This window comes from Abramis brama (assembly GCF_963993115.1).
Source record: "Abramis brama genome assembly, chromosome: 24".
NCBI classification, from domain to species: Eukaryota; Metazoa; Chordata; class Actinopteri; order Cypriniformes; family Leuciscidae; genus Abramis; species Abramis brama.
The window spans coordinates 23,815,413-23,842,808 of record NC_139986.1 but is presented as its reverse complement, the minus strand read 5'-3'; the positions used below and the strand labels follow the sequence as shown (position 1 = coordinate 23,842,808).

Genomic DNA, 27,396 nt, shown 5'->3' with positions numbered 1-27,396 from the left:
CACTTTTTCAAAATGAATCGCTACTTTTCTTAAAAAGAATCGCTACTTTTTCTAAATGAATCGCTACTTTAAAAAAAGAGAATCGCTACTTTTTCAAAATGAATAGCTACTTTTCCTAAAAAGAATCGCTACTTTTTCAAAATGAATCGCTACTTTTCCTAAAAAGAATCGCTACTTTTTCAAAATGAATCGCTACTTTTCCTAAAAAGAATCGCTACTTTTTCAAAATGAATCGCTACTTAAAAAAAAGAATCGCTACTTTTTCAAAATGAATCGCTACTTTTTTTTAAAGAATTGATGCTATATATATATATATATATAGTAGTAGTGTGTGTGTGTATAATATAGCTATATATACATACACTGTTAGACAGTTCTTGTAATTTTACAGGAAATTCCTGGCTAATAGTTGCCGTAAATTTACTGTAAACAGTATACAGGACTGTTATTGTAATACTTAATACAACATCCCTACTGTAATTAATTACAATAATCATGTAAATTTACTGGTATTTGCCAGGAATTTCCTGTAATTTCACAGGATAGAATACTGTAAATATTACAGCAAAATGTTATATTTACGGCAACTCAGTAGCCAGGAATTTCCTGTAATTTCACAGGACAAATCAATATACTGTAAAACATTACAAGTATAAATATTACAAGTAAAAAGCTGTCATTTTCCGTATTGGCCAATTAAAAACACAACAATGGTATATTTTCTTTTTTTTTAATTAACAAACTGTGCAAAAATACATATTACAAAAGTATCCACTTTATCACACATAAAACAAAATTTTACTTTTAAAGAGATACTCCACTTTTTTTGGAAATAGGCTCATTTTACAACTCCCCCAGAGTTAAACAGTTGAGTTTTACCGTTTTCGAATCCATTCAGCCGATCTCCGGGTCTTTAGAAGAATGTCAGAGTTTTTGGTCCCATTGACTTCCATAGTATAGATTTTTTCCTACTATGGAAGTCAATGGGACCAAAAACTGTCTGGTTACTGACATTCTTCTAAAGACCCGGAGATCGGCTGAATGGATTCGAAAACGGTAAAACTCAACTGTTTAACTCTGGGGGAGTTGTAAAATGAGCCTATTTCCAAAAAAAGTGGAGTATCCCTTTAATGAAGAAGCTCACTTCCAGACATCCAGGCAGCCAATCATCAGGGGGAACATGATGATATGGAACAAAGGTGTCCAGCCAGACTTGAACTGCATAGGGGAAGTTGTTCATGTTACTATCCCATCAACTCAAAGTCCAGTTTTCTTAGGAGGGTGCAAACAGGTGCGTTGAGCCTGTGTCTCTTCTCGGCTTTACTGCCCGTCTGGGAGTGGATTCCACAAAAAGCTCTGAAAACCGAGAGAGAGGAAAAAAGTTAAAGTTTTCATATCTGTTAAATAATGACAAATACTGTATAAAAAACATAAGTAACCTACTTGCTCATAAAATAAAATGACTTTGATGTATTTATTTAACATTAACAACTTTAACCATACAATTTAATTTAATGAATTAATGAAAGTTGTAATGTTAAATTGTTGTCCGTCAGTCTCTTCTGTTTACACAAATTATGTCCTGCAGGGGAAAACCAACTCTACTATAGAACAGACACTTAACAGCAATAGCTGGGTCTCCATCCAACTTTTTAATGCACATTTTAACCATTTGAAAAAGAAATCCTGACTGGAAACGGTTAAAATTCACATAAAATATTCTAATGTGAACAAAAACTTCTATGTGGATTGACAAATTTGCATTTTTTGCAATTATATCAGGTGTTTCAAGTTGCCCTGTCAACCTTACGTTTTGATCCCACAGCTGTTCACGACTCCTAGGTGCGTGACCATTTATAATTCGCATAACAGAGTTGATTGAAATGCTCTCCAATTAGAGGGTTTTTTTGCCAAATTTTTACGAATGCGTTTAAAAGTTATGTTTTAATTGGATGGAAACCTATCTATTGACATCATTGCATAGAATATATCATAGAACCTAACAATACTGGTAATAAGGTAATAATTCATGGGACGTTACATATGAGAATGATGGATTCACTTTACAGTAAGAATTATCATGAATTCATGTATAAATTCATGCATGAATTATGCATTCATATCTCATGAATCATCAGGAACTAACACGAGTTCAACGTTTTTCATTCATGACTTCATGAGTGAACAACACCTTAATTAAAACATTAACTAAGATGGGTAAATCATCATGAATTATGATTTATTACGCATGATCATGATGTTTTCTTTGTTCACAGTTATACCACTGTTCATCAGTGTTTCTAAGGACCAGTCACCACTTTAGTTGAGGGGCCACACACATGAAGTCATTGATAGATAATGCTTAGTTAATGATGACTACTGTATTTGAATGTCAACAGTTCATGTCTTCTTCAAAGCCTGCAGGTGATGATGATGATGTTTATTTCAAACCTGCATTCTAATTTTCTCACAATCAACATAACAGGCAACATAGCAGACAAATTATACAAGTGCATGGTTTGAAAAGGAGGTGGACGAAGCAAACGCTTGTGGTAGTTGGACAGACCCCAAAATAGACCAATCACAGCTCAGAGCACACAGATTCTGTTGACATTCAAATACAGTAGTCATCATTAACTAAGCATCATCTATCAATGACTTCATGTGTGTGGCCCCTCAACTAAAGTGGTGACTGGTCCTTAGAAACACTGATGAACAATGTGCTAATGGTCGCATATGTGAACAAAGAAAAGCATCACGATCATGCGTAATAAATCATAATTCATGATGATGTACTCATCTTAGTTAATTTTTTTATTAAGGTGTTGTTCACTCATGAAGTCATGAATGAAAAACGTTGAACTTGTGTTATTTCCTGATGATTCATGAGATATTAATGCATGAATGAATGCGTAATTCATGCATGAATTTATACATGAATTCATGATAATTAATGTACCCATACTGTAAAGTGTTACCTCATTTTCTTTATTAGTGTGTAAACAGTTTAAACATACCTTTGTATAAAGTCCCTGAGGCGTATTTAGGATACTGCATGTTGAACACATAAGTTAGTAAGCAGCGAAGGTTTCAGCCACTCCATTCAAAAGACTGTTTTGGGCCCCATCACAACTGTTCCTTCTATGAACACTTGTTGCGATTAGTGTCTCTCCTGAAATGCATTAACACAATATGATAATAAAAGGTGAGTAAATCATGGGGTAATTTTCATTTAAAAGTGAACTACTCTATAAAATAAGGGAAGAATTTACCTTGCACAATTAAGCAAGGTGTGCTGGATAGGTCTCTCTCTCTCTGGATATCAGCAGCTGTGGCAGAGGGCTAGGCTAGGGAATAAAAAACGTAAACATTACCAAATGTATTACCAATTACACAAATGCCAAATTAAAAATCTATTATTATTTTAGTCCATATAGTCTGCCAGGCAGCCACATGTAATTTGAGACAAACAAAATGGTTAACTTAATTTTAATACTACTGATAATTTGCTGCCTTTTCTGAAGACAAAGAGAGCATTGAAAGCTTTTCAACAGAACCCAGGCTCCGGAAAAAAATATATTTTATGACGATGCTGGTTGGATTTAGTTGCGCACGCGCAGTTTATTTTAGATACAGACAGTTACATGACTGCTCTTCCAACCTGGTTTGCCAAGCACAAAGTAATGTTATAACATATGAGCATACCAGATGCTATATTCAGCTTATCTCACAGTTATAGCTGACTCACATAATTAAAGATACCAGCATTGTCGTTTAATTAAAGCCCATATTTCAACTAAAATGTGCTTGTGTTTATTCAGTGGCCGTAAAATCTAACGTTACAAACTTCGTTTATGCTAGTGTGCAAACCACGGCTTCAAGACCCCCGATTACAAGACAGCAAAGCCCTAATAATGTTACGACAGCCTGTCCAGTAGCACGTGTAATCAATGCAATAATAACCTGAGCTAACTGATCGGGCTAACGTTAATGCTTATTATTAACAGTCTGGGCTAACGTTATTTGAGCTATCGTCATTGTGGTGGTTTTCCATTAACGTTAAGCTACGTTACAAGCTCAGCTCTACTCGATTCTACTCACCATGTTTGTTTTTCCATTGAAAATAGTGCCGTGTATCTGCATGTGGTAACGTTACTATTTTCTTTATGGATTGAGTAACTTAAAGAAGACGCCGCTTCACCGCAGTCAGTTCAGGTTTATAACGTCGTTACCCGGGAGTGAGCGGGGCGAGTTGAGCTAACGTTATATCTAACATTACTCTAGCTAATGTTACTGAAATATACCAAGCGAAAAATTGTGAATATCTCGTACCTTGTAGCTGCATGTGGTAACTTTTTTCCGTATGGGTTGAGTAAGAAGACGCCACTTCACCGCGGTCAGTTCATGGTGTTGTTTTACCGGGAGTGAGCGAGTCGAGTCGGGGCGAACGTCACAGAAGCTAATGTCACTGAAATATACCAAACGAAACAATCACCACTCATATGACCGGTATTAATATATCCATAGACTTATAAAAATAGATGGCATGTTAACGTTTCATACCTGAGATGTGTTCCTTCCAAAAGCTGCTTCTTCCAAAAGTGTTTGATTCTGGTGCCGTTGGCCGCCGCGGTACCGCGCAATTTCAAAATTCAAATCGCAGCAATCCCACAATGCTATGCGGTGGCTGTAAAATAATGCTTCTACAGTGTAGTTACAACAAAATTACAGGACTGTCCATAAATTTCCCATCATGCATTTGTATTTACAATAAAAACATGAATACAATATGTTGTTGTAAATTTTATTGTAAAAATTACATCAATTGCTAACAGTGTACATACATACACACACACACATACAGTTAGTATATGTCACGCATATAAACACAAGCTTTTATGTTATGCGATGAATCGATTTGACAGCACTAATTTTAACACACAAAAAAATCTTCACCTTTAAGCCTATAGAATATTTTTAAATGCAAAAAAAAAAAAAAGAGAGAGAGAAGAGAGAAGCTGGCACTGTCATTGTGTGTATGTGAGGTTGGTTCGGGAGGAATCGCAGCACCTGTCGTTGTTTTGGATGCACCTGAGTGCAGCTGTAGCAGATGGCAAATCAAATACTCTCAATTTATCAACATCAAAACCAAATGTCTGGGTTAATTAGGGCCACTGGCCACTTCACATGGAATCAGTTCATTGTATTAACTTCTTCCCGATTCCCATTTCACCAATATTCATGAGATAATTACCACTAAAATGAAAGAAGCTGTTTAGAAATAACTAATTTGATTGATTAATTATATTAATATAAATGGAAAATATTTATATACGCTATACTGACTTATGCTTATTTGACATCCATATTTGCATTTATTTTCAGTCAAGCCTAAAAAAAATGGATAGCAACATTTGTATATGCAATGGAATGAGCACATCTCGCATACCATGATCAAAATCACAGTCACATGACATTTGTTGTTTGCAAAATTATTTTCAAAATCCAATTATCATGATTTTATACATGGATGCATTATGAATGAGGGAAAACATTTGCATTTGGATGGATTCCAACAGCATTACCATTCCCAAATAAGACAGAAAACAATTATACAGGTTTCAAATTTCATATCAGCTTAAACTGATTGGAATTCACCAAATAGTCACATTTTTTCATTACTCAGTCTTGGTCTAATTTATTTTACAGTCAGCTGTGTTACTATATCGTCCTGCAAAAAAAAAAAAAAGGAAAGAAGGAATCCAATATCCAATTTCATATCTAAAATTAAAGTGGTTTTGCAGCATTATAAATACTCATCTCCTAGCTCACTGCACAAATCTTCATTAACATTTATATTATATTAGCTCAGGGCTGGATATGCATTTTTTTTTCCATGGCCATATTTGAAAAATATTCAAATGAAGTTGGTTGTTATGACAATAATCTGTGCAAAGTTTTCTAATGACTCACACTGCCATAAAAAAAATTATGGAAAGAGTTCTGATATGTCATCTAGAGGTGACTATGAAACTTACTAAATTTAATCTTAGTTATGAGCAATAATATCACTTGTTAAATTGTCTTTGAACCCTTGATAGCGGGTCAGGATATCATGATAACAGATTATCAAAACAATCTCCTGATGTGAACTAGACTTTGTTGTGAAAACTAAAATATATATTGTCTGAAGACAGACATGAGTAAAAAAAAAAAAAAAAAAATTCTGAAATTCTTGATTCTGAAATCATAGCTGAATCCCTTAGTCAGTTACACTTTATAATAAAGTCCCAATAGTTAAAGTTAGTTAATGCTCATTGTTAGTTGGTATTAATTCAAATACATTATTAATCTTTTTTTAACCTTATCAATATAGCCTACAGTTAATAAATATACAACTGTTCATTGTTAGTTCATGTTGGCTCGGGTCCGTTACATAATATTAACAGATAAAAAAAAAATATATATAGGCTATTTTAATAAAGTAGGCCTATCAGTAAACGTCAATGATAACGGCTACTCTGTAACTTTTGACCCAAGCGTTTGACCGTTTTGCGGAAGAACATTGTTTTGGTTGTGTTTCGGCTCTGCGTGACTGTGCGGATGAATATGACCTTTCACAATAGATGAACTCTGTTAGAGAGCTACATATGGCCATTTAAATCTTCAATAAAATACCTTACTCACCTGTTTAGTAATAAAAACCGCCTCAGTTCTCACCATCTCCGAAAAGCCAAGCCAATGTTGATTCTGGTTTCATTACGAGCTCTGTCGCGTTTTCTTTTCTTCTCTTTTTGGCAGCAGACAAAAGATTACGACATGATTTGACGAGACACGCACGGGCAAGTGACGCATGGTCACAATTTCCCATGAAAACCAACAGGTCTAAAATATAAACGCATATAATAGGCTTATAGTGAATCAAGGTTAAGACAAAAACACGCTTTGGAAGAAGGATTGATGATTATAAATAATGACTCATTATTTAAATTTAGTTCATTTTGAACTAAAAAAGTTAGGCTACATAGTGTATCTTTAACTAGGATTACTAAATGCTTAAAAGTATTTTATACTGAACTGCTTGATTTTAAGACCAAAGCATTGAGCACTTTTTATAAACCACACATCTCTTTAATTTTTAGGACCAGCTAAACCTCCATTTATTTAGATGTATTAATGCAACTGTTAAAACATTAGTCTAAGTCTTCAGTCATAATTAATGGCTATCGTCTTTGGAACAAAAGCTGTTGACCAACTTGTTCGGAAGCTCAGGTGGAAGGAATGGAAAATGGATTTTTTTTTCTTCTTCCAGCATCCAGCGCAGATCAGGGAGAAAATTGCATATTGATTTCCTTCAGCATTGTTGAAGTGGGAAAGGCTTCCATGTCCTCATCAGCCCATGTGTTGTCTGGGGTCCGTATACTCTCTGTAGACTGATGTTCCTTGAGTTTTGATTGAACAGACCGAACTGCTTCTGATGGGCAATGACTTGAAGAGGTCACGGGCCAGCAGCGGTCGAAAATTATTATCTGGGATGATTTGCTTTCAAGATTTCAGATTTATGAGTTTCAGACAGATATGTGCTTTCAATCCTTTGCTTAATGATGAGTTTTGGAGGGAAATATTATATAAATATATATATATTTTTAAATTATCTTCATTTAAAAATTCTTTTAGAATACAATTGGTTAAATGACTTTTCCATTGCCATTTTGTATATTTTAAAATGTGATTTTTTTCTTCTAAAAGCTCACTTGTAATTAAAATGAATTAATTACTTCACATTTATACTTATTTAATAATAAAATACACCATTTTAAATTCACTAATTATAATTATACTAATACACATTTAAAAATTAATTGTACAACAAATTTCTTATGTAAATATATTAAAAACTGACTAAGGGCATACATTTACATGACAACAATGTACTAAAAACTGAAAAGTTTTTCCTTTGTGATTTTCGCATAAAGACGACAACGTTGTCAAAACGATCCCCGTTCACACGGATCCGCGAAAACGATTAAAAATGCTATATTACATGCCAGGCCAGTAGTTGGCGATGTTTCCTTATAAAGAAACTACGCATCTATAGACTATACACAGTTTTCCCAAAATTGTGGTTTTATACTTTACATGGAGACAATAACGGTATTGTAAAAAAAGTTTTCAGGCCCCTAAAACGCTGTTGTCATGTAAACGAATGGCCAAAACACATAGGCCTAAACATTTTTCCGTTTTTAGCTGAAAACGGTGTCCTGTAAATGGCCTCTAAGAAGTCAAAAGAAAGGGATGGATGAAATAAATTCAATTTTTCTTGATAATTACAACCGAATTTGTTACACATTACACAAGAGATTTCTTAACATAAATTACCATGTAGACTCAAACACCTTGTGTAGTGGAAACCTGACAGAATTGAGTAACTCAATTGAAAGCAGTTCAATAGCTAATGCCCATTAACATGCTATAACTTTTTTATCCTTAATGCAATGCTTGAAATAAGCAAGACACAAGAGACAACGAGTTGTCATACGAGTTGTATGCGAGTTAAACAGTAACTCATTACAACAACAGAACCTTCTTGAAACTTTAAGGATAAGCACCACTCTTCTTAACAACTCTCCCCAAAAACATATAACAGAATAAATCTTGAAAATCTGCTCGAGTAATTCCTTTTAAAAGTAAGGTCAACACTGTGAAAGTCACTACTACACTGAAGGGCTACAGCAGTGAGAGGAATCTCAGAGTCAGTCTCGTTCCTGAGCTGATACCAGGATCGAACAGCAGACTGCATTTATTCTGTCCTCTGGCTGTCTTCAAGACGTATCAAGGGTCTTTATGTAATCAACACTGCCGAAGGAAAATGGCCTGAGAGGGAAGTAGCTGGTGAAGAGGAAGAAAAGGCTGGAATAATGCGGCAGCACAACTCTCCTTGATTATTCTCAACAAAAGCACAAAACGAAAATGTGCTATGTGAAGCTGTCCTGATCTCCTATGATTACTCCTCTGATTCCTGGTCAAATCAGCATCGATGTGCCTTCCTTCCTACACAAATCCACATCAGCCTTTGTCAGAAATGTCCATTTTTTTTTTTGTCAAGCTGTGCAAGCAGAGCAGAAAAAGATCTGCTGTGTTCTCTTCCAGACTAAGCTTGCATCGGTCATGCAAAAACTTTATAAAAAAAAGGGCTGTCAAATCAGTCAAAACTTTTTTTTCCATAGGAAACACGTTAAATTCCTTTTAAGGCAAGAAAGTCAAGTAACTAAATAATATAATCTTGCAAATATAACAATATGCAGTTTATTCTTAATGCATGTGTATGTTTCAGTGCATGTTTTTTCCCCCGAAGAAAAATATCTTTCATCAAAATGCAATAATTTAGTCACCATGCAACATCACGCTCATTTCTGATATGGTCATAAAATCTAAAATCCTCTACATTACAGAATGTTCTTAGAAGTCCAAAAACACTGTGCAAAGTACAGGTTGTAATTCAACTTCAGAAACCGTAGGAGAACATGTAGTTCTCACTCACTGAAGGTCAGCCTTGGTCTAGATTAATGAGGCTTTTCTTTATGAGCTCTGGAGCAGCTAAATCAATTTGAGTCTTAAAGTGAACAACAGGCAGCACCTTCTTCATCTTGGTGGCATTCAGGGCATAACGAGACTTGATGTGAGGACGTAGGGTTAATCATTAGATTGTCTATAATTATGAATGTCTGCGGTGAGCAGTGAGTCATTCGTGTGTGAAACGAGATCCGCTCAGACCTTTAAGAGCTTAAAACAGAGAGAGAGAGAGAGAGAGAGAGAGAGAGAGAGAGAGAGAGAGAGAGAGAGAGAGAGAGAGAGATCAGACTTTTCAAACAATCTCTAATTGGCCGGTTAAGATTCGTTTTGGAAACTTCAAATGGTAAAGTTCGAGGAAACCTCACTTATTTTTGTGGTAGGCCTAGTATAATTTTCAGACCCAGATTTACCCGCCATAAACTGCACGTATAGCCCTTATGTAGCCCCGCCCCTTTTAAGCGCTGCGCTCGTTGTCTTTTGACTTCCGGTCTGTATTTTCACAGTGTTTTGCTGTTTATTAATGAACGGCTCGTTTTAAAATCTTCCCGGTCGACTTACATTTGTTAAGTCATCTGCTTTAAACATTACAGTCCTCATTATAACTTTCGTTAACTTTACATTAAGTAAATCCTCTTCAAAAGCGAATTACTCCTGGACAGAAATGCCATAGAAATATACAGAGCGACCGCAAAAACGGAAGTTAATAGACAATATTCTAAAGATGGCGGCGCCTTCGTTTCTCTGGCGCATAAGGTCTATAGTCTACAACAGGGGTCGGGAACCTTTTTTGACCAAAGAGCCATTTTTTCATTTTTGGATAATGCATTTTTCCAAAAGAGCCACAGTAGAGAAAAAAAAATTATATACTGTATATATTATTAAAGACGTGCTTTTTTTTCAATAAAAAATTCAACAGTAGTAATTATTAGGTCCATAGACAGTTAAAAAAACAAACAAATATTCAGCAAACAATTATAAGTTGCAACCAAGTGATGAGCATAAATCCTGTTTTGTGTGCGTGTGCGTGAGAGAGAGAGTGAATGCACACATTACTATCTGCTGTGTTTACGTGAATACTCGACTTGGCATTTTGGCATATATTTCTGTTTATTTGGCCGTTTAGGCGCGCAACCGGAGACAAAGGCTACTATGCTTGTCCGTGTTGCGCTCGGAGCGCGCGCACAGCATCCTGTCAGAGGAATTCAGTTCTCTTTCGCGACTTATCGCGCTTTTAATGTTTATTTTCAATATAAAGCACATCCTGTTCTTTTCTTTCTCATTCATTCATGTTTTGTTAGTAATAACTTTAAACAGAATCGTTAACTGAAATCTGCGCGGATTATCAAATACGACACATTTATAGGACATAAAATTGTCTCTGCGCAAAAGTGAAAGTACCAGCGGGTGAAATGTCTCTTTGCGCAGCAAAGCACCCGTTTCAATAAAATGATATATTAAAGTTTATAAAGCCTACTTTTACATTTCCACTGCTGTTCTAGAATGGTTTTCGCCAGCTTGAACCCAGTGCAGGAGCTGTTAGGTTACCACAGAAACGCAGGGCTGCCAACTTTTGAGTTTAGCTTGGAGTGAGATTTTTTTTTTTGGCGAGGGGGGTGGGTGGTATGTAAAAACAAATATTGCATCACAATAAGTGTAATTGTGATTGTCAAAACATTTGGTAACTAAATAGAATTTTATGAAGTTTAGTGACAACATGTTACAATGTTTACATTGTACAATGACTGGTATAGGATACAGTTTTTATTATTGCTTGACAAAAATTTCAAGATTTCAATTCCATTCTTGTGATTTGATTCCAATTTTGATTCAATATTGACTAATTTGGATACATGTTTATTTTAAATTTTAAAATTTTTTTTTTAAAATAATCTCACCTAATGCTGTAAACATAGAGGGCCCAATCTGCTGGTATTATTAAAGGTTAAAAATAACATTAAATTAAATATAATGCAGTTTTTGTTATAATAACAATTATTTAATTACATAAGTTAGTAAAAATATAATAAATATGTAATATAGTGCTCAGCAAAATCTCCTCTCTAGCTATTTTTTCTATTCAATTAACATGCTATGGTCGTTAAATGGCTTTCCTGAGGTAAATGTAACGTTATGTGACATAATTGTTCTCCTGCTGTTATATTGACCTCTTTCCGTGGTTGAAAAACACTAATTGGTCGATATCATGTATACTTTCGGTAAGTTGTACTGCATCTTTAAATAAAAAAGTAACAGGTGATCGGTTCACGTGCACTTGAACTGAGGCGCTCAGCGATCTGTCACGTCACATTTACAAGAGCCAAACGTATTTTTGTCTGAATTTCGTAATAAAATTGACGGAATCTAAGAGCTGAGAATTAGTTTAATATTAAAAGTACCTCTTTGCTCCACAATTTTTCTGTGCGTGAGAAAATGGATGTGTGGCGTGAGAGCGTGTGAAAAGTGTCAATTGCGTGAGTCTCACGCTCAATGCGTGAGAGTTGGCAGCCCTGGAAACGTAAGCGGTTAACTTAGTTGATTGTTGTGGGGACTCGTCGTGAGTGACACTCGCGAACAGCACTGAACATGCACTTTTGCCGGTACAACTTTAATATTATTATTATCATTAACTTTTCATTAACTTCAGTAGGCTGTAGGCTACTACAAGACACGGGGTTCTTAGCCAAAATAAACTGCAAAATGAAGCATATTTATGTCGATAACGACGTACTGACCTGAAAAATCATGCTTATGTGAGTCATAATTAGGCTATGACATCGAAATGATTACATAGCTATAACCAAGTCGACTTAAAAAGTCATAGTTATGCATAGAAAGTCATTATTTCGATTTTTTCCTCTCATAATTATGACTTGGTATGACACAAGTCAAAACTATGACTTGTTTTGACTTTTTGACTTTAAGACTTTTCGACTTTTTGAAATCTCATAAATATGACTTAGTATTCACCAATAGCCTGTCTCAGCCACTCATAACACTGCAAAGCTTTGCTTCTTTCAAATGCTGTTCATTTGTATTTTATTGTTTAGCCTCTTAAAAAATAAAGCTTAAATAAAGGATCCATTTTGTGTTTTCCAGCGATACCACAGAAGAAACATTTTGTGTAAAAAAAACCCCAACTTATTTTAAAAGGGGCCATTCACACAGAGGTGCTCAAGTTAAAAGTAGTTCAATGATTAAATACATTCTGAATGTCCCACAGTAATTGCTGTATCTTACAAGTATCTCCAATAAGCAGCTGAATCACAACTGACCCGAGATAAATACAAGCATTTATTCGGCACACCAGAACGGAACATATAATTGCCAATGCTGGGCACAGCAAAGCGCTGCTGAGGAATTAACATTGATTGACTCTTTATCCAGCTCTGGTTTCCAGGGGACGGCGTCAATACCAGCTCAACCTCACAGTTTGTGGCTGATCTGACCTGTTTTGAAGAACTCTAGGAGGTTTTGCAGATGGCAACAGCAGCAGTGTGTGTTGAATTCTAAGTGCTTTCCATCAGACAGTATCAGTAATGCTGAAATTACCAGAGAGACCCTGATAATACAGAGCCTCGCCACACTAATGCAATGCCAAATTGCTGACAGCTCCCTTCGGTTAGGAAAGTCTGTTGTAAAGATCCATTTATGTGAGTCGAAAAATCCCTTTCCCACATTAACAGGCGACTGGAAGGAGAAATGATATCTGTGGGTTTGTGACAAATGAATGCGAGACAGTGCCAAAGAACAGTCTAAGGTGGCATCGCCTGGCGCATTAGTTCTGTGGAGAGTGAGTGCGTGTTCGAGTGTGTTAGACTCGTGTTTTATGCTGTGCAGAGCTCAGAATCTCACTGGAGCATCAGGAAGATCAGAAGAAGAATGCTTGACAGCTGTAGAGAAAACGCTTATGTGTGGATTTTTTCACCATCTCACACACACAGACACACACACCTAAATCCTGTCCTAAACCTCGGAGCAAATTTCAATTTCCTGTTTGAGGAGGATTTGGACATCTAGTGCTCAACAACTGTTTGTTATAGTGCTTAGAAGGCAATCATCTGTTTCCTGCAGAACCGTAGTGAAGAGATGATGCTGATTTACCAGCTGAAATATATATTTACGCTTTTCACCACCTTATGAAACACCTCCAGCTGCTCTAAAAAACAATAACAACAGAGTTTCACAAAAAGCCAAGCACAGAATATGGAGCACATTAAGGGCAAAAAATAATAAATAAATGTATCAATGTCACAGCGTTCTCAAGTTTTCAGAGTGACATATATCGACAGGTTAAATTTGCACAGATCGCACATTGCTCGCACTTTCATTATTCATGAAAATCATTTTTTTTATGTTTTTTTTATGTGAAAAAACATAATGTGCTTTCTATTAAGTTAATTCTATTAAGCTAATACTTAATATTTAAGTATTTCTCTACAGTGGATAATTGAGAAACAGTCTTTTTCATCCTTCCTAAAGTTTTGTTGTATTCATGGGTCCGAGTTTTCAGTGTCAGAATGAATGAATTTAAACACCCAAATGTTGTGCTAAATAAAAACAGATATTGCACTTACACACCAGTAAACAGACAGATAATAGTGTAAAGCTATCACGTTTGTGTCTTTTGAACACTAATGTGTCCACTAGAGATGCACATTCAGTTCAAAACACTTCCAGATTCAAATCCCTGTTTATTAAGAAATAATAATATGCTTGTTCAAACATAATTTAGTTTTATTTTAAGTGAATGGGAGAAAAATAAGCATCTGTCAGCCGATCTGCAGTCTTGCTGTTAATGTAGTGCTTTTATAATAAATGTGTGGCCTCTAGTGGTCTTGAGCTGTTATCACACCACATTAGGAAATGAAACTCTCTCTCACACACAAAAACTTAAAATAAGACACACTACTGTTCAAATATTTGGGGTGAAGTTAATTTTTTTTTAAATATTTTATGCTCTTCAAGGATGCATTTATTTATTTTTAAGCAAAAATACAGCAAAAAGTGCAATATCATGAAATATTATTACATTTTAAAATAACTGTTTTCTATTTTAATATATTTTACAATTTATTCCTATGATCAAAGCTGAACGCTTCATCCTCCAGTCTTCAGTGTCACATGATCCTTCAGAAATCATTCTAATATGCTGATTTACTGCTCAAGAAACACTTATTATTATTATCTATGTTGAGAACAGTTGTGCTGCTTAATATTTTTTGCGGAAACCGTGATACATTTTTTTTCAGGATTCTTTCAAGAATAGAAAGTTCAAAAGAACAGCACTTATTTGAAATAGAAATATTTTGTAACATTCTAAATGTCTTTACTGTCATTTCTTACAGACCCCAAACCATTGAATTGTAGTGTACATATAATACACATACACAAGCACACGTCTCACTCATTGGTTTAATTAGGCTAGTTCTCAAACTCATGTTCTTTTTTTCTGTGATCATAAGCCAGCGCAATAAATGGCAAATTTTGCATACAGGAATTAAAGGAAAAGTTCCCCCAAAAATGAATTCATCTCCATTTTATGTAAAAACGTACCTTCTGCAAAACTTATCCTTTTGTGTTTAATGGAAGAAATAGGCTAACGGGTTTGAAATATCATGAGGCAGAATTGACATTTGTTGCTGAACCAGCTGACTAGTAAGCCAATTCACAATGAAGCTCCGAAATACTGTTTTAGTGCTGAGAACTTAAAAAAGCCTGACCTCTAATTCACATAAAACGCCAGCTAATGATCTAAATGCCAGCAACTCGAGTGGCCATCCCTCTTGCAAGTGGGTCACAAGTTCAAACATCGATCCGAAGAATATATAAAGCCTGTCACAGCAGACTGTTACAAAACAGCTCTGATTGATAGTCAGTCTATAATGACTTGGTTCTTTATGTTTCAGCAAGCAAAGGCAATATTCAACTCCCAAAACTTAATGCACTGGGAAAACTTACTAATATACTATACTATTATATATATATATATATATATATATATATATATATATATATATATATATATATATATATATATATATATATATATATATATATATATATATTTTGCATTAAAGGGGACATATCATGCCAAATTCACTTTTTTAGCCCTTAAATGCATTTTGTTGTATATTTGGAGTGTTTAGAAGTACAGAAAATATGAAATTATTCTCTTCAAGTGCTTCGTTGATATCTTTATATTCTGTTTTGGTCATATTTTTCAACCTGTTCCGATTTTTCTGTTATATATGACGTTTTTTGAACTATTACGTCACAGGGTTCGTACAGATTCTGTAAAATGAAATTCCAGGACTTTCAAGGACTACTTTTTTGGATTTCAAGGACTTCAATCAGCACTTATCAAACAATATATTTGTTTTATTTTTTTACTCAAATTACATATATATATATATATATATATATATATATGATAACTAATGTTTCATGTCATAGAGATCAATCCATTGACCAGCGCTGTCAGGCATGTGAAATCACCTTAACCATTGAAAGGATATTGAAACAGATTTTTTTTCTATGAATATATGATTGACCTGAAGAATGAAAGTTGTATTATATACTTATCATATACATAATATCATGCTCATAGCCATGCGAAATAGCTCTATATCTCAGACAGGCTGCAGCGTTAATTTAGCGTGAAAAGATTGTATTTTTTCAACAACAACATTTTTTTTTATTAGGGATGCACCGATACCACTTTTTGCAGAACGAGTCCGATACCCATTCTTTAATTTCTGGTACTCGCCGATACCAATGATCGATACCTGAATTTTCACTGCATTTGTAATTTTTAAATGTATTAGTAGATAAACCAAAATAATATAAATTACTGTTCATTCTATTGCTCTATCAGATTTTATCTATCGTTTAATAGAACAGCACGTATATTTAGAGCAGCTCCAGAAGGGCTCAGTGCTGAGGATTGGGTCAGTGTAACAAATGTTTAGATACCAGTGAAATATCAATTATTTAATCCAATTTTGATACAACAAAAACTACCAGACTAATTAATGTGAATTTAAAACATTATTAAAGACAAGTAAGCAATCAGTAACAAAATAAGAACAAATAATCGAATTACAAATAGGACAAATAAATACAATAGAACAAAGAAAGGCTACAAATGAAATAAACAGTGTTTAGAGTTTTTCAGGTAGATCTAGTAATCAGTAATCAAATGTGAAAAAAATGCATATTCATTACTGTATAAATTATATATAGATGGATTTTTTTTTTTTAAGTTGAAAAGGGTAGCCTATTTAGTCAATAGCAGTGAGTAATTTATTTGTCCTTTGTTTGAACATTAAAACACAGCAGCAGGTTTATTAGACAGCTGTCCCTTTAAGACCGAACGCATGGCTCCCATTTGAACATGGCTACGTTCACTTGAGATATAACCGACTTTGTTTACTGGGATACTCACCTAGACAGGCGTTTTTACATAAACTTGTGTGAATTCGTCCGTTTAAGCGCAAGACGTGAAAGACAATTTAATACAGTATTCGCGCACTGTCTATCAAGACGTTGGTTTGCAGAGCGCACACTTCGGATGTTTGTGTTTGCGGATTAAACTTCTTGACCTGCAAACGTCCTGTAATAATGTAGGGAACCACTCGTTATACATAAATCAGGTAACAGTTCATGTTTTACTTTACTTACATATACAATTTAGTTTTAATCCAAATGACACGTGCTGAGTGAACAATCAGCAATCAAGAGCATTCAACAGAAGTGCGCTCTCTCTCTCGTCAGTTAACGTTAATAATAAGCTTCATGCCTCGTTTTATTTTCTTTGCCATTGACATCCGACTGAACAAACTTTCCACTGATGTCTGTTTAAAGGGATGTGCTCGACCAGCTCGCGCATCTGTGCCGGTGCGCGCTCAATCCACTGCGCGTTTTTCTCTAATCAGCTCGCGCACCACAGCTGTGTTATTACTATACACACGCTGCCTGGTAGGCCTATCGGTTGTTGGTATCGGAGCATTTTTACGAGTACGAATACGAGATCGGAATTGGTGCATCCCTATTTTTAATAATTCAAGTACTTTTCAAGTACCTCTTCAAAAATATGGCTGTTTTCCAGGACTTAAATTTCAAAAAGTCAAATTCAAGTACTTCAAGCACCTTGTACGAACCCTGACGTCACAGTATTTGCAGCGGAACTGCCAAATAAGGACATTGACTTCCGGCCCAACAGTTCGAGCAATCCGCCATTTTTATTTCTCGCTGCAATTTTGTAGTCCAAGCTAAAGGATGCAGAAGTTACGAGGGTAAGTTAAAATGTTCGGTTGTTGGATGTAGTAACCCACACGCTTCATTACACCGTCTAATGTAGATGAACTGCCGCGCGTGACAGGGCGCATGTTTAACTGAAAGAACGAGCAGAGAGAGAGAGACCCGGTCGCGCGCGCGCTCACTCTCTCTCTTCAGAGCCAGGCGAAAGTGCAAACAAGACTTCACCGTCTCCAAACTAGACGCTGTCTTGCTCTCTCTCCCTCGCACATATTAATCAAAATAAATCGACACGGTGGTAAAAGGTCGGAAGACCAAAGTTTCATGTGTAAATACAGTACACACCATTGCGATACATCCATATGAAGACGTTGTTCTACAGGTTCGTCGTCTTCATTTTCATCTCGCTCCTGCTCCGACTCTGGCTCGAACATGTAAGGCTGGCTGGACAAGTCTTCCGTTGTTGACATTTTGTTAATAACGTGTGAATAAAAAGTTTCTGTGCGCTAGATAATCGTATCTCTGCTATCAAACTACAAAAATGGCCGAACAGGGTGGAGTTGAACCGAGTGTGGGCGGGGTATGAAGTGTCTCAATTGTATTTAAAGAGACCGCACCAAAACGAGTTGCTCTCAGACGCACATAAGAAAAGGGGTAGAAAAGGGGCCTGTGGAGCTATAATAATGAGGAATTCAGACCCAAGCATTGCAGTTCCGCTTTATATAGACTACAAATGTATAATTTATATGTAAAAAGGAACAATTTAAAAGCATGATATGTCTCCTTTAAGCATGGCTGTGCGATTCACAATCACATACAGAATAAGACTGCAAGTATAATCATTTAATAAATTACATTGATGACTTACAGGCATTATGACTTATATGGTATAAAGTTTCTCTTATTAGTCCAGAGTCCATTTTCTGTATGTACTTTTTGTTTTCTAGAGTTGAGAGAAAAGCTGTGCAGCACCATCCACATTGACAGCTTCCCGTGGAGCTTCTCTGACCACCTGAAATACACAGTTTACATGAGGTCTTATATAATATACACACAGCATACTGACACATAAGGCATGCATGTCATTAAATTAGAGAAAACAGCCAGGCAAGTGGCATTTAGAAACACAACACCAGCATACTTTACATAAAATTGTATAAAAACATACCAATTTTACAGCTGCAAAAAAATTGTTTTACCTTCTGTCCTTTTTTGGTTTCATTAGTTGTGGGTTTTGATATATTTCTCACATCTTGCTGTACTTCTGTGAACATTTGATTTAAGCTCTCCACTTTTTCATTCCTCACAGTGTTTATCTAGGGGGAGAATGTCAACATATTCAAAACTGTCCAGTCCTAAAGAAAGACACATTAATAATGTAAACAAAACATGAACGTACATGTTTCAGGGAGGTCTTGACAGGTTTCGCTTTGGTCTTGGGTTTTGACTGTTTGTTCGCAACCTGAAATACATTCTGCTGTTTTTTGCCTCTCTGTTTATTTTTGGCCATGTTTATCTTGAAGCCTGTAGACTTTCTGATAAATCCTCAACTCAATGAAGCCGCAATCTGGACGTCTAAATCCCAGTTAAACGAGAGGTCCCAATATGAACAGCAGACGGATACCAATATATGGCTAGATTTGTAAGTAAACGTGTCGAAAGAAACAAATTCAACTATAAAAACGTCGCCTCTATTCCATAAACAGGAATACGCAGTTTCAACTATCAACAGCTCGTTCCTACATCCACGTGTTTGCTGTGGCTTCTGTGCTTTCCCGTCAGTGTAAATGTTCATCAGCGCCATCTAGCGATGTGGAGAGTACGCGAAAACTCAATAGAAGGCCACGATTGATTGATATTAAAGTATTGGAACAAAGTACTGCGAAATTACACTTTATTTGTCAGTTCAGCTTTTCAAATCTGCATTCGTGAATTCACACATACATTTGTTTGTTCATGGGTTAGAAAACTCTCAGGCAGGCTCAGCCATAAGACTGCAAGTTGTGTGGTAGATTCAGATAGTTCAGATAATATCTACAATTTCTAAAATATCTATAAAGTAATATGCATTTATTGTTCATAAAAATTTACACATAGGCCTATATGTAGCATATAATCTATAAAAATACGTGGTTTAGACATTTAGCCTATTTATTTATTTTATTTATTTTAAATTGGACCTCAATCAAACAGGATACATTTGTGCATTTATCCACTTGTTTGTCCATATATTAAACATTTTGAGGTCGAGAGTAGTTTCGACTCTCGACCACGAGATGGCAATCAAATCCAAAACATAGTAACTTTATCTATGCACATAGCAACATTTAAAAATGGTATTTAAAAACATCTCGACTAATATAACATCGGTTTTACTATTTACAGAAATCACAAGCTATTTTCCAGTACTAATTTGCCCTACAATCATAATAATAGTTTAAAATCTACGAATTAAAAAATAAATTGTAAAAAATGTTACTTAATTGTTTTATGCTCTTTATTTTATTGTAGAGCCTATAATAACAACAATAATAATAATATTAATAATAATAATAATAAATACACAAATTACTGGCTAGTATCTGTTGGTGTTTGTGTTACATTTGTGACTATAGCCTAAATACAACATGTTAGTAGCCTACGCTAGCCATATGTTCATCATTTCATTAGGCTACACACACACTGACCGTAGCACATTTAAAAATCATTTCTGTTTTCAGTCACAAGGTCTTTCTTTGTAAAGCGTCCAATATTAGCTGTAGTAGCAGAGTGTTGCGTAAACCCGCCATTCATTCTCTCTGCTGGAGGATGATGGAGGGATGATTCATTTACTGCACTCATTTACATTACTGTATCACACTGTCACTCTACGTCATCAGAACCCGGCGTGCCACAAGTATATGATTACGCAATCACAGAATGTTAAGAATGCCTTTTCGAATGGATCCGTAGATCAAAAGGACTCCGATATTCCCACAGATGCGAGCGCGCATTCCGAAAGAGCGAGCGCGCGCAATATCGATCTCTTGTGGAGCTCCTCCTGCTGATCACACATTTAATATACGGTCATGTGAACAAACCGCGTCCAGAGGCGCTATATAAACCGACAGCTCATCTGTCTGAGGACACTGACACTGCTTTAGGACACTTGAGGACACTTGAGAGGACCGCGGCACAGTTGTCATAATGTCTCACGGATGGGGATACGCAGACCATAACGGTAGGCTAAGATCTCACACGTGATTATGATTTTTCAGATCCATATATGATTCCATAGGCTATTTAAATATAACATGTAAAATGGATCAGATTATGCCTCATTGACTGCATTTCCCCTCTTTGCATCTAAGACATGATCACCTTGTCTATTGCACAGTCAGCACTATATGTGACAGAATGTACAGATTTCACGTACTATATGCATAAATAAATGCATATAAATCGGTATTTTGTATCGAATATAGAACTATGTATTTTTTCTTCACATAAATACAGATTTTTTATTTCATCCCAAATGCAGATAATACTTTGGACACTGCAATTCAAATGCACGTGCTTGCCCTTATGTTTATTCAATTTTTTTTCTTCATATAAAGGCTTTTTAATTCCCGCCAGCAAAGATGTAAAAGATATTTTATTAAAGCAACCACTGAAAAAGTCATATAATCTAAGGATGGATGCTGCTCAAAATTTCATGTATTTTTGTGCCAGATGCTTATAACAGCACTGTTTAACCTCCGTGTCACCTTCCACTGCAGGACCTCAGAAATGGTGTGAAAACTTCCCCATTGCTAATGGACCTCGCCAGTCTCCAATAGACATTCAAACCAAGGGAGCGTCTTATGATGATAAACTGAAGCCGCTGAATCTGAAGTATGACCCCAGCACTTCACTGGACATCCTGAATAATGGACACTCTTTCCAAGTGACCTTCGCCGATGATAACGACAGCTCAAGTTTGTGACCTCTTTGTTAATTCTTATAAATGAATTGCCAGCCTATTCTTGTATTAATCATTAGCTTAACTTAGGCAGAGTGTTCCTGAAACGACTGCAGTGTTAACCCAGATACTATTTAGAAGGAAAAGCATCTGACGCTATATGTGATACCAGAGTATTATTGCTGAATATTCACTGTAAAAAATGATATGGGTAATATGTTATGACAACACATGTTTTTACTTTGCTTTAACTCATCAAAATAAGTTAAGCAATTTTCAACTTTTTTTATTTTTTTATAAGTTATAACATATTTAACTCATGTTTGTAATTTAAGTTAAAATGACTGAAACATTCAAGTGGATTTGTATTTAAAAATCTAAAGCAACTTTTTCTGCACACTATTGAATATGTGCTCTTTCTGGAGGGCAAGTCATTGGGAAGCATTTTGAAAGTTGGCTTTTGCTCCTACATAGTTAAATATTAATTTACAACAGTATCCTGTAATGTTTTATCTTTTAATAGATAGTTTGCAAACACAATTTTATAGGTTATGCTTATTTATAGGTTATAGTCTATTGTATTGCATGTCTAAGCAAGTGTAAAGCCTAAAATTAAACTGTTATGTAAAGAAATATGCAACACCTCAGCTATCTCATTCCCCAGTGACAGCTTCTTTTGTACAGAGTTGTGGTAAATCACACATGTACACACAAGATTGCATTAAAGCTGAATGGTTTGCTTTAAGTCTCATTCACATGAACTTTGACATTAAAGGGAGATGGAACCTGTGTGGCAAGTTTAACCATTTCAACCTACACATTATATAACAGACTTTGGCATAACATATATCACTGTGTTTGTTTGCTCTAGTACTGACAGAAGGCCCGATCTCAGGTAAATACAGACTCAAACAGTTCCACTTCCACTGGGGCGCCAGTGACGACAAAGGCTCCGAGCACACAGTCGATGGGAAATGCTTCCCAGCTGAGGTATGAATCCCTGCGCATACCGGGCAAATGCGTTCATGGAGATGTGAGATGTTTTCTTATATATGATTAAATATTAATGTACCTAATATATTCATCTTTAGCTCCATCTGGTTCACTGGAACACAAAACATTCCAGCTTTGGGGAAGCAGCCGATAAGCCTGATGGTCTTGCTGTGGTCGGAGTGTTTCTGGAGGTTTGTGCGCAGTCTTACATTTTGATCACACTTTAGATTAGGGTCCAATTCTCACTAGTAACCAACTATAACTTTTGCCTCAATAAACTCCTAATTACTGCTTATTAATAGTTAGTTACAGTAGGTAGTTGTTAAGGTGTAGGATTAATGGATGTAGAATAAGGCATTAATATATGCTTTATAAGTACTAATAAACAGCCAATATCCTAGTAATGTGCATGATAATAAGCTACTAGTTAATAGTGAGAATTGTAAACACAAGAACGAATTCACTAAAGAGGCACAGCACTTGCTTATGATATTTTTGCATAGAAATAAAATAAATAAAATGTAATAATTAAACATAATATAAAAAAATTAAATTTAGTCTTAGTCACATTCTTTCCACAAATATTTTCACAAATTTCTATTTCTGTTTTTTAAACTTTCTATTCATCAGATCCTGAAAGAAAATGTAACACAGTTTCCATGAAAATATTTCGCAGCACAACTGTTTTCAACATTTATAATAATCAGAAATGTTTGTTTAGCAGCAAATAATGATTTCTGAAAGTTCATGTGACAGTAAAGACTGGAGTAATGATGCTGAAAATTCAGCTTTGATCACAGGAATAAATTACATTTCAAAATATATTAAAATGGAAATTAGTTATTTTAAATTAATTAAATTTTTATTTAAATTTAAAGTAATAATATTTCTCTATATTACTGTTTACTGTACACGCTAAAAAATGCTGGGTTGTTTCAACCCATGGTTGGGTCAAATATGGACAAATCCAAATGTTGGTTTAAATTTTTGTATTACACTTTTAAACCCAACAATTGGGTTTGTCCATATTTGACCCAACCATGGATTCAAATAACCCAGCATTGTTTAGAGTGTATTTTAATCAAATAAAGCTTTGATGAGCATAAAAAACTCAAAATAAAATAAGAATTAATAACTAAATATTATGCCTTAGTTACATTCTTCCCACAAAATTAGGCTTAAACATTGTTTTTTTGGTTTTGTTTTCCATCAGATCGGTGAAGACAATCCTAAGCTTCAGAAGCTTCTGGATGCTATGGATGCTATCAAGTCCAAGGCATGTCTACCAATTCAATTACATTTTGTTGTCATTTTTATTTCTTGCTCAAGATTGAAATCAGTTCTGCTTCATTCACGGTCAATTGTGTGTTTGTTATCTTGCAGGGAAAGCAGACCACATTCAAAAACTTTGACCCAACCAGCCTGCTCCCGAATTCTCTGGAGTACTGGACGTACCCAGGGTCTCTGACCACCCCCCCTCTGTACGAGAGCGTCACATGGATTGTCTGCAAGCAGTCAATCAGCGTTAGCTCTGCGCAGGTGACACAATTTACACCATTGAGGGGGAGTTTAAAAGCCATGCTTAGTACTGAATGTGGCATCTCGCATAGTAGAGATTTGGATGTGCATCTCTGAAAGAGCAGTTATTAACAGAAACAGTTAACCGAGATTGTGAGCAAAAACACAAGCTTGTTGATTTGAACAGGACTAAAATCACAAGTAACATCTATGAAACACAAATTTACATAACCTTCTTAAGAAAACTATAGTCCTATATGAGTAGGGTTTGAAAATGGGTAAATATGAACATGAAATTTAATTTTTTACTTAGAAATGTTTTGGTGAAAATTGTAAATAACTTTTTTAAAAGTCCACATACAGTACTGTTAAAACGTTTGGGGTCAGTAAAATTTTCTATTTGTTCGATAGCATTATTTGACCCATTAAATTGGTCAAAAGTGAAAGATTTGGAATAAATGCTGTACTTTTGAACTTTCAAAGAATCCTGAAAAAAATCTATCATGGTTTTCACAAAAATATTAAGCAGCACAACTGTTTTCAATATTGATAATAATGAGAAATGTTTCTTGAGCAGCAAATATTAGAATGATAAAGGATCATGTGACACTGTAGACTGAAGTAATAATGCTGAAAATTCAGCATTGACATCACAGGAATAAATTACCTTTTAAAAAAAAAAAACATTCATACAGAAAACAGTTATTTTAAATCAATAATATTACATTTAATTTAAAGTAATAATATTTCACAATATTATACCGACCCTAAACATTTGAACAGTAGTGTGATTAGTCCTATAAAAAAAAAAAAAAAAAAAAAAAAATATATATATATATATATATATATATATATATATATATATATATATATATATATATATATATATATATTAAAGTACATTAAATGTTATTATGAATCAGTGTAAATATATCAATATAAAAACTGTATGTATTTATATAATTAAAATGAAATATATTGCACACTGTAGTCACTACTTCATGTGAAAATGAAGAAAATCATGTGAACTACCCAAATGTAGGCAATCCAATGAGAAACCATCCAATTATGATTGTTATGCTTTTAGTCTTTAGGCTTTCCATTTTTAAAACTGGCTAGATATTTTCCCTCATCTGAGCCAGTTAGACAAGACAAACTAGACAAAACCATCTAGTCATAGTCAGTTGTATTTTCTTCTCTATTCAACCTCTGTGGCATCTAGCGCTTTTGTGAAAATCAACACAACCCTGTCGAAAGTTTACGTCACGACTTTGGTTCAAGGCTAGAAATGTGCACATAACCTCAGGTCGCCATGCCTCATTAGCCTCTATGAATATAAAATGAACTTCACTAACATGAAATTCTATTCAAAATGTGAGAACACAAAATGTGTTTGTTTAGGACAGTTAATGTTTAACCAGTTCGCAGAACTATAAGCATTCCCAAAATACAAAAATAGTAACAGATGATGAAAACTCACACTCATTTCTCATTCTTTCTCTTCCTGTACAGATGAAAAAATTCCGATCTCTGCTTTTTACCGCAGAGGAAGAGACGGCCTGCTGCATGGTTGATAACTATCGCCCCCCTCAACCTCTTAAAGATCGCAAAGTCTGTGCCTCTTTCAAGTGAAGGATCCCCCAGACCCCGCCACCCCTTCCCCCCCTTCCTTAGTAGGATATGCAAGCGCTGGGCCTGGGCCAAGGGCCTCAAAGCACCTTCACCCTCCATGCAGTGGTGCTGGGCATCCTGCCAGCTGTCCAGCAGAACAGATGTGCTGTATGGAGAGTAAAGAGGCTATGCAGGGAATCATGCATTTGTACTGTCCTTCTATCTCTCTTTCTGCTTCATTCTCTGGTTTACTTCATTAGTGCAAATGCTTGAATTATTTGGAATTAGAATGCCAACTTTGTTTGATGCTCTGATTTACATATGTGATGCATAGACAAACAAAATGAGAAGCAATATATACACTGGATATTTAATACATGAATGGAGTATTTTAGTATATTTGTATTGGTCTAGAGATTAGGCCTGCATCTGAGATTAAACGCAGGATCGCAGCCGATACCTGAACACATGCCATCTGTGCCTGCTGTCCTTCCCTGCCAGGCTGTAATCTCTGGCAGTCTCAGCAATGGCGAAGCTTAATGAAACCCAGTGGACTTTTCCGTTAGGCTGCAAGATCTAGAAAATCCTCATTGCAAAATCAACGCACGTGGCAAAATGTCCCTGTGGGCACGCCGGGAAATGCACAAGATCGCACAAAATCTATCACATACTGTACAATCAGAGCAGCTTTGGTTTGGAGTATTTGTGCCTCAGATCATTGTAATTGCATATTCTTTTTGTGTGTTTCTGAAAGATGTCATTTATAGCAATTGCTATGCTCAAGATTTCAGCTTAAAAGAAATAGCAATAATTGCACGAAACCCCGATATAGTTCCTTAATGTGACGTTCCTTGTTGGGTTTTGCTTAATGCTATGCTTTAATCTTGGACTGTGAGTGAAATTCGTCTTTTCAGCTGTATTGAACAGCAATGCACAAGCCGTGACAAGCAACACAGTGAGTCTTAATCGAAACCAACATGCCAATCGATAAATCTTGGAGGTCACCATCAGCTCCTCTGAAGCACTGGGACCACTGGACTTATGTCTTATGATATGCAATTGTAAAGACATATATTGTGTAACGTGTTACTGAATGTACTTTACTTGAATTCGAGGGCTATGTTAAGTAATATTGTTCAGCCATACTCTGATCCACTATTTCCGAGGGGTTATTTTAAGTAAAGATATTTTATGCTTATTTCATGTGTGTCATGTTTTTGTGATGCCTCATACACAGTATTTACAGTATGAACAGTATATATACAGTATAATTTTATATATAATATTAGATGGGAACATGTAATTTCAGCAATTAAAAGTGATAGGCAGTGATTTTATTGCTGTCCATATCGGATATATATGCGTTTTCTCCCACCATGCCAGTGTTTTTTTTTTTTTTTTTTGACAAACACCAGGATTGTAGTCATTTAATTCCTGTCAAGTTAAAGCACATTTATCTATATAGATCTTTATACAATACATATAAAGTTTCAAAGCAGCTGCAC

The 27,396-nt window shown here is 35.3% G+C and overlaps 2 protein-coding genes and 1 long non-coding RNA gene across 3 annotated transcripts; 1 reads left to right on the top strand and 2 right to left on the bottom strand.

The window, feature by feature from the left end:
* Positions 1-1,018: 1,018 nt before the first annotated feature.
* Positions 1,019-4,842, bottom strand: LOC311075564. Its single transcript, XR_014604519.1, has 4 exons — positions 4,333-4,842; positions 3,273-3,347; positions 3,018-3,172; positions 1,019-1,356 (listed from the first exon to the last, which is right to left on the bottom strand). It is a non-coding gene; the product is annotated as an uncharacterized lncRNA (long non-coding RNA).
* Positions 4,843-18,657: 13,815 nt separating this feature from the next.
* On the bottom strand, positions 18,658-19,598 carry rbis (ribosomal biogenesis factor). Its single transcript, XM_084102715.1, has 3 exons — positions 19,229-19,598; positions 19,029-19,145; positions 18,658-18,841 (listed from the first exon to the last, which is right to left on the bottom strand). Exons 1-3 carry the CDS (start codon positions 19,337-19,339, stop codon positions 18,773-18,775), a joined length of 297 nt encoding a protein of 98 aa, XP_083958841.1. The 5' UTR covers positions 19,340-19,598; the 3' UTR covers positions 18,658-18,772.
* Positions 19,599-20,693: 1,095 nt separating this feature from the next.
* Positions 20,694-27,089, top strand: ca2 (carbonic anhydrase II). The gene is made up of 7 exons (XM_084102631.1): positions 20,694-21,049; positions 21,588-21,785; positions 22,641-22,759; positions 22,861-22,953; positions 23,976-24,038; positions 24,146-24,301; positions 25,793-27,089. Exons 1-7 carry the CDS (start codon positions 21,016-21,018, stop codon positions 25,910-25,912), a joined length of 783 nt encoding a protein of 260 aa, XP_083958757.1. The 5' UTR covers positions 20,694-21,015; the 3' UTR covers positions 25,913-27,089.
* Positions 27,090-27,396: the final 307 nt, after the last annotated feature.

Coding starts and splice junctions, on each gene's coding strand:
- rbis (XM_084102715.1), bottom strand. CDS start 19,339: ATGGCCAAAAATAAACAGAGAGGCAAAAAACAGCAGAATGTATTTCAG. Junction 19,146..19,228: donor TCAAGACCTCCCTGAAACAT/GTACGTTCATGT, acceptor TTCTCCCCCTAG/ATAAACACTGTGAGGAATGA. Junction 18,842..19,028: donor AAACCAAAAAAGGACAGAAG/GTAAAACAATTT, acceptor TGTGTATTTCAG/GTGGTCAGAGAAGCTCCACG.
- ca2 (XM_084102631.1), top strand. CDS start 21,016: ATGTCTCACGGATGGGGATACGCAGACCATAACG. Junction 22,954..23,975: donor TGGTCGGAGTGTTTCTGGAG/GTTTGTGCGCAG, acceptor GTTTTCCATCAG/ATCGGTGAAGACAATCCTAA. Junction 24,302..25,792: donor TCAGCGTTAGCTCTGCGCAG/GTGACACAATTT, acceptor CTTCCTGTACAG/ATGAAAAAATTCCGATCTCT.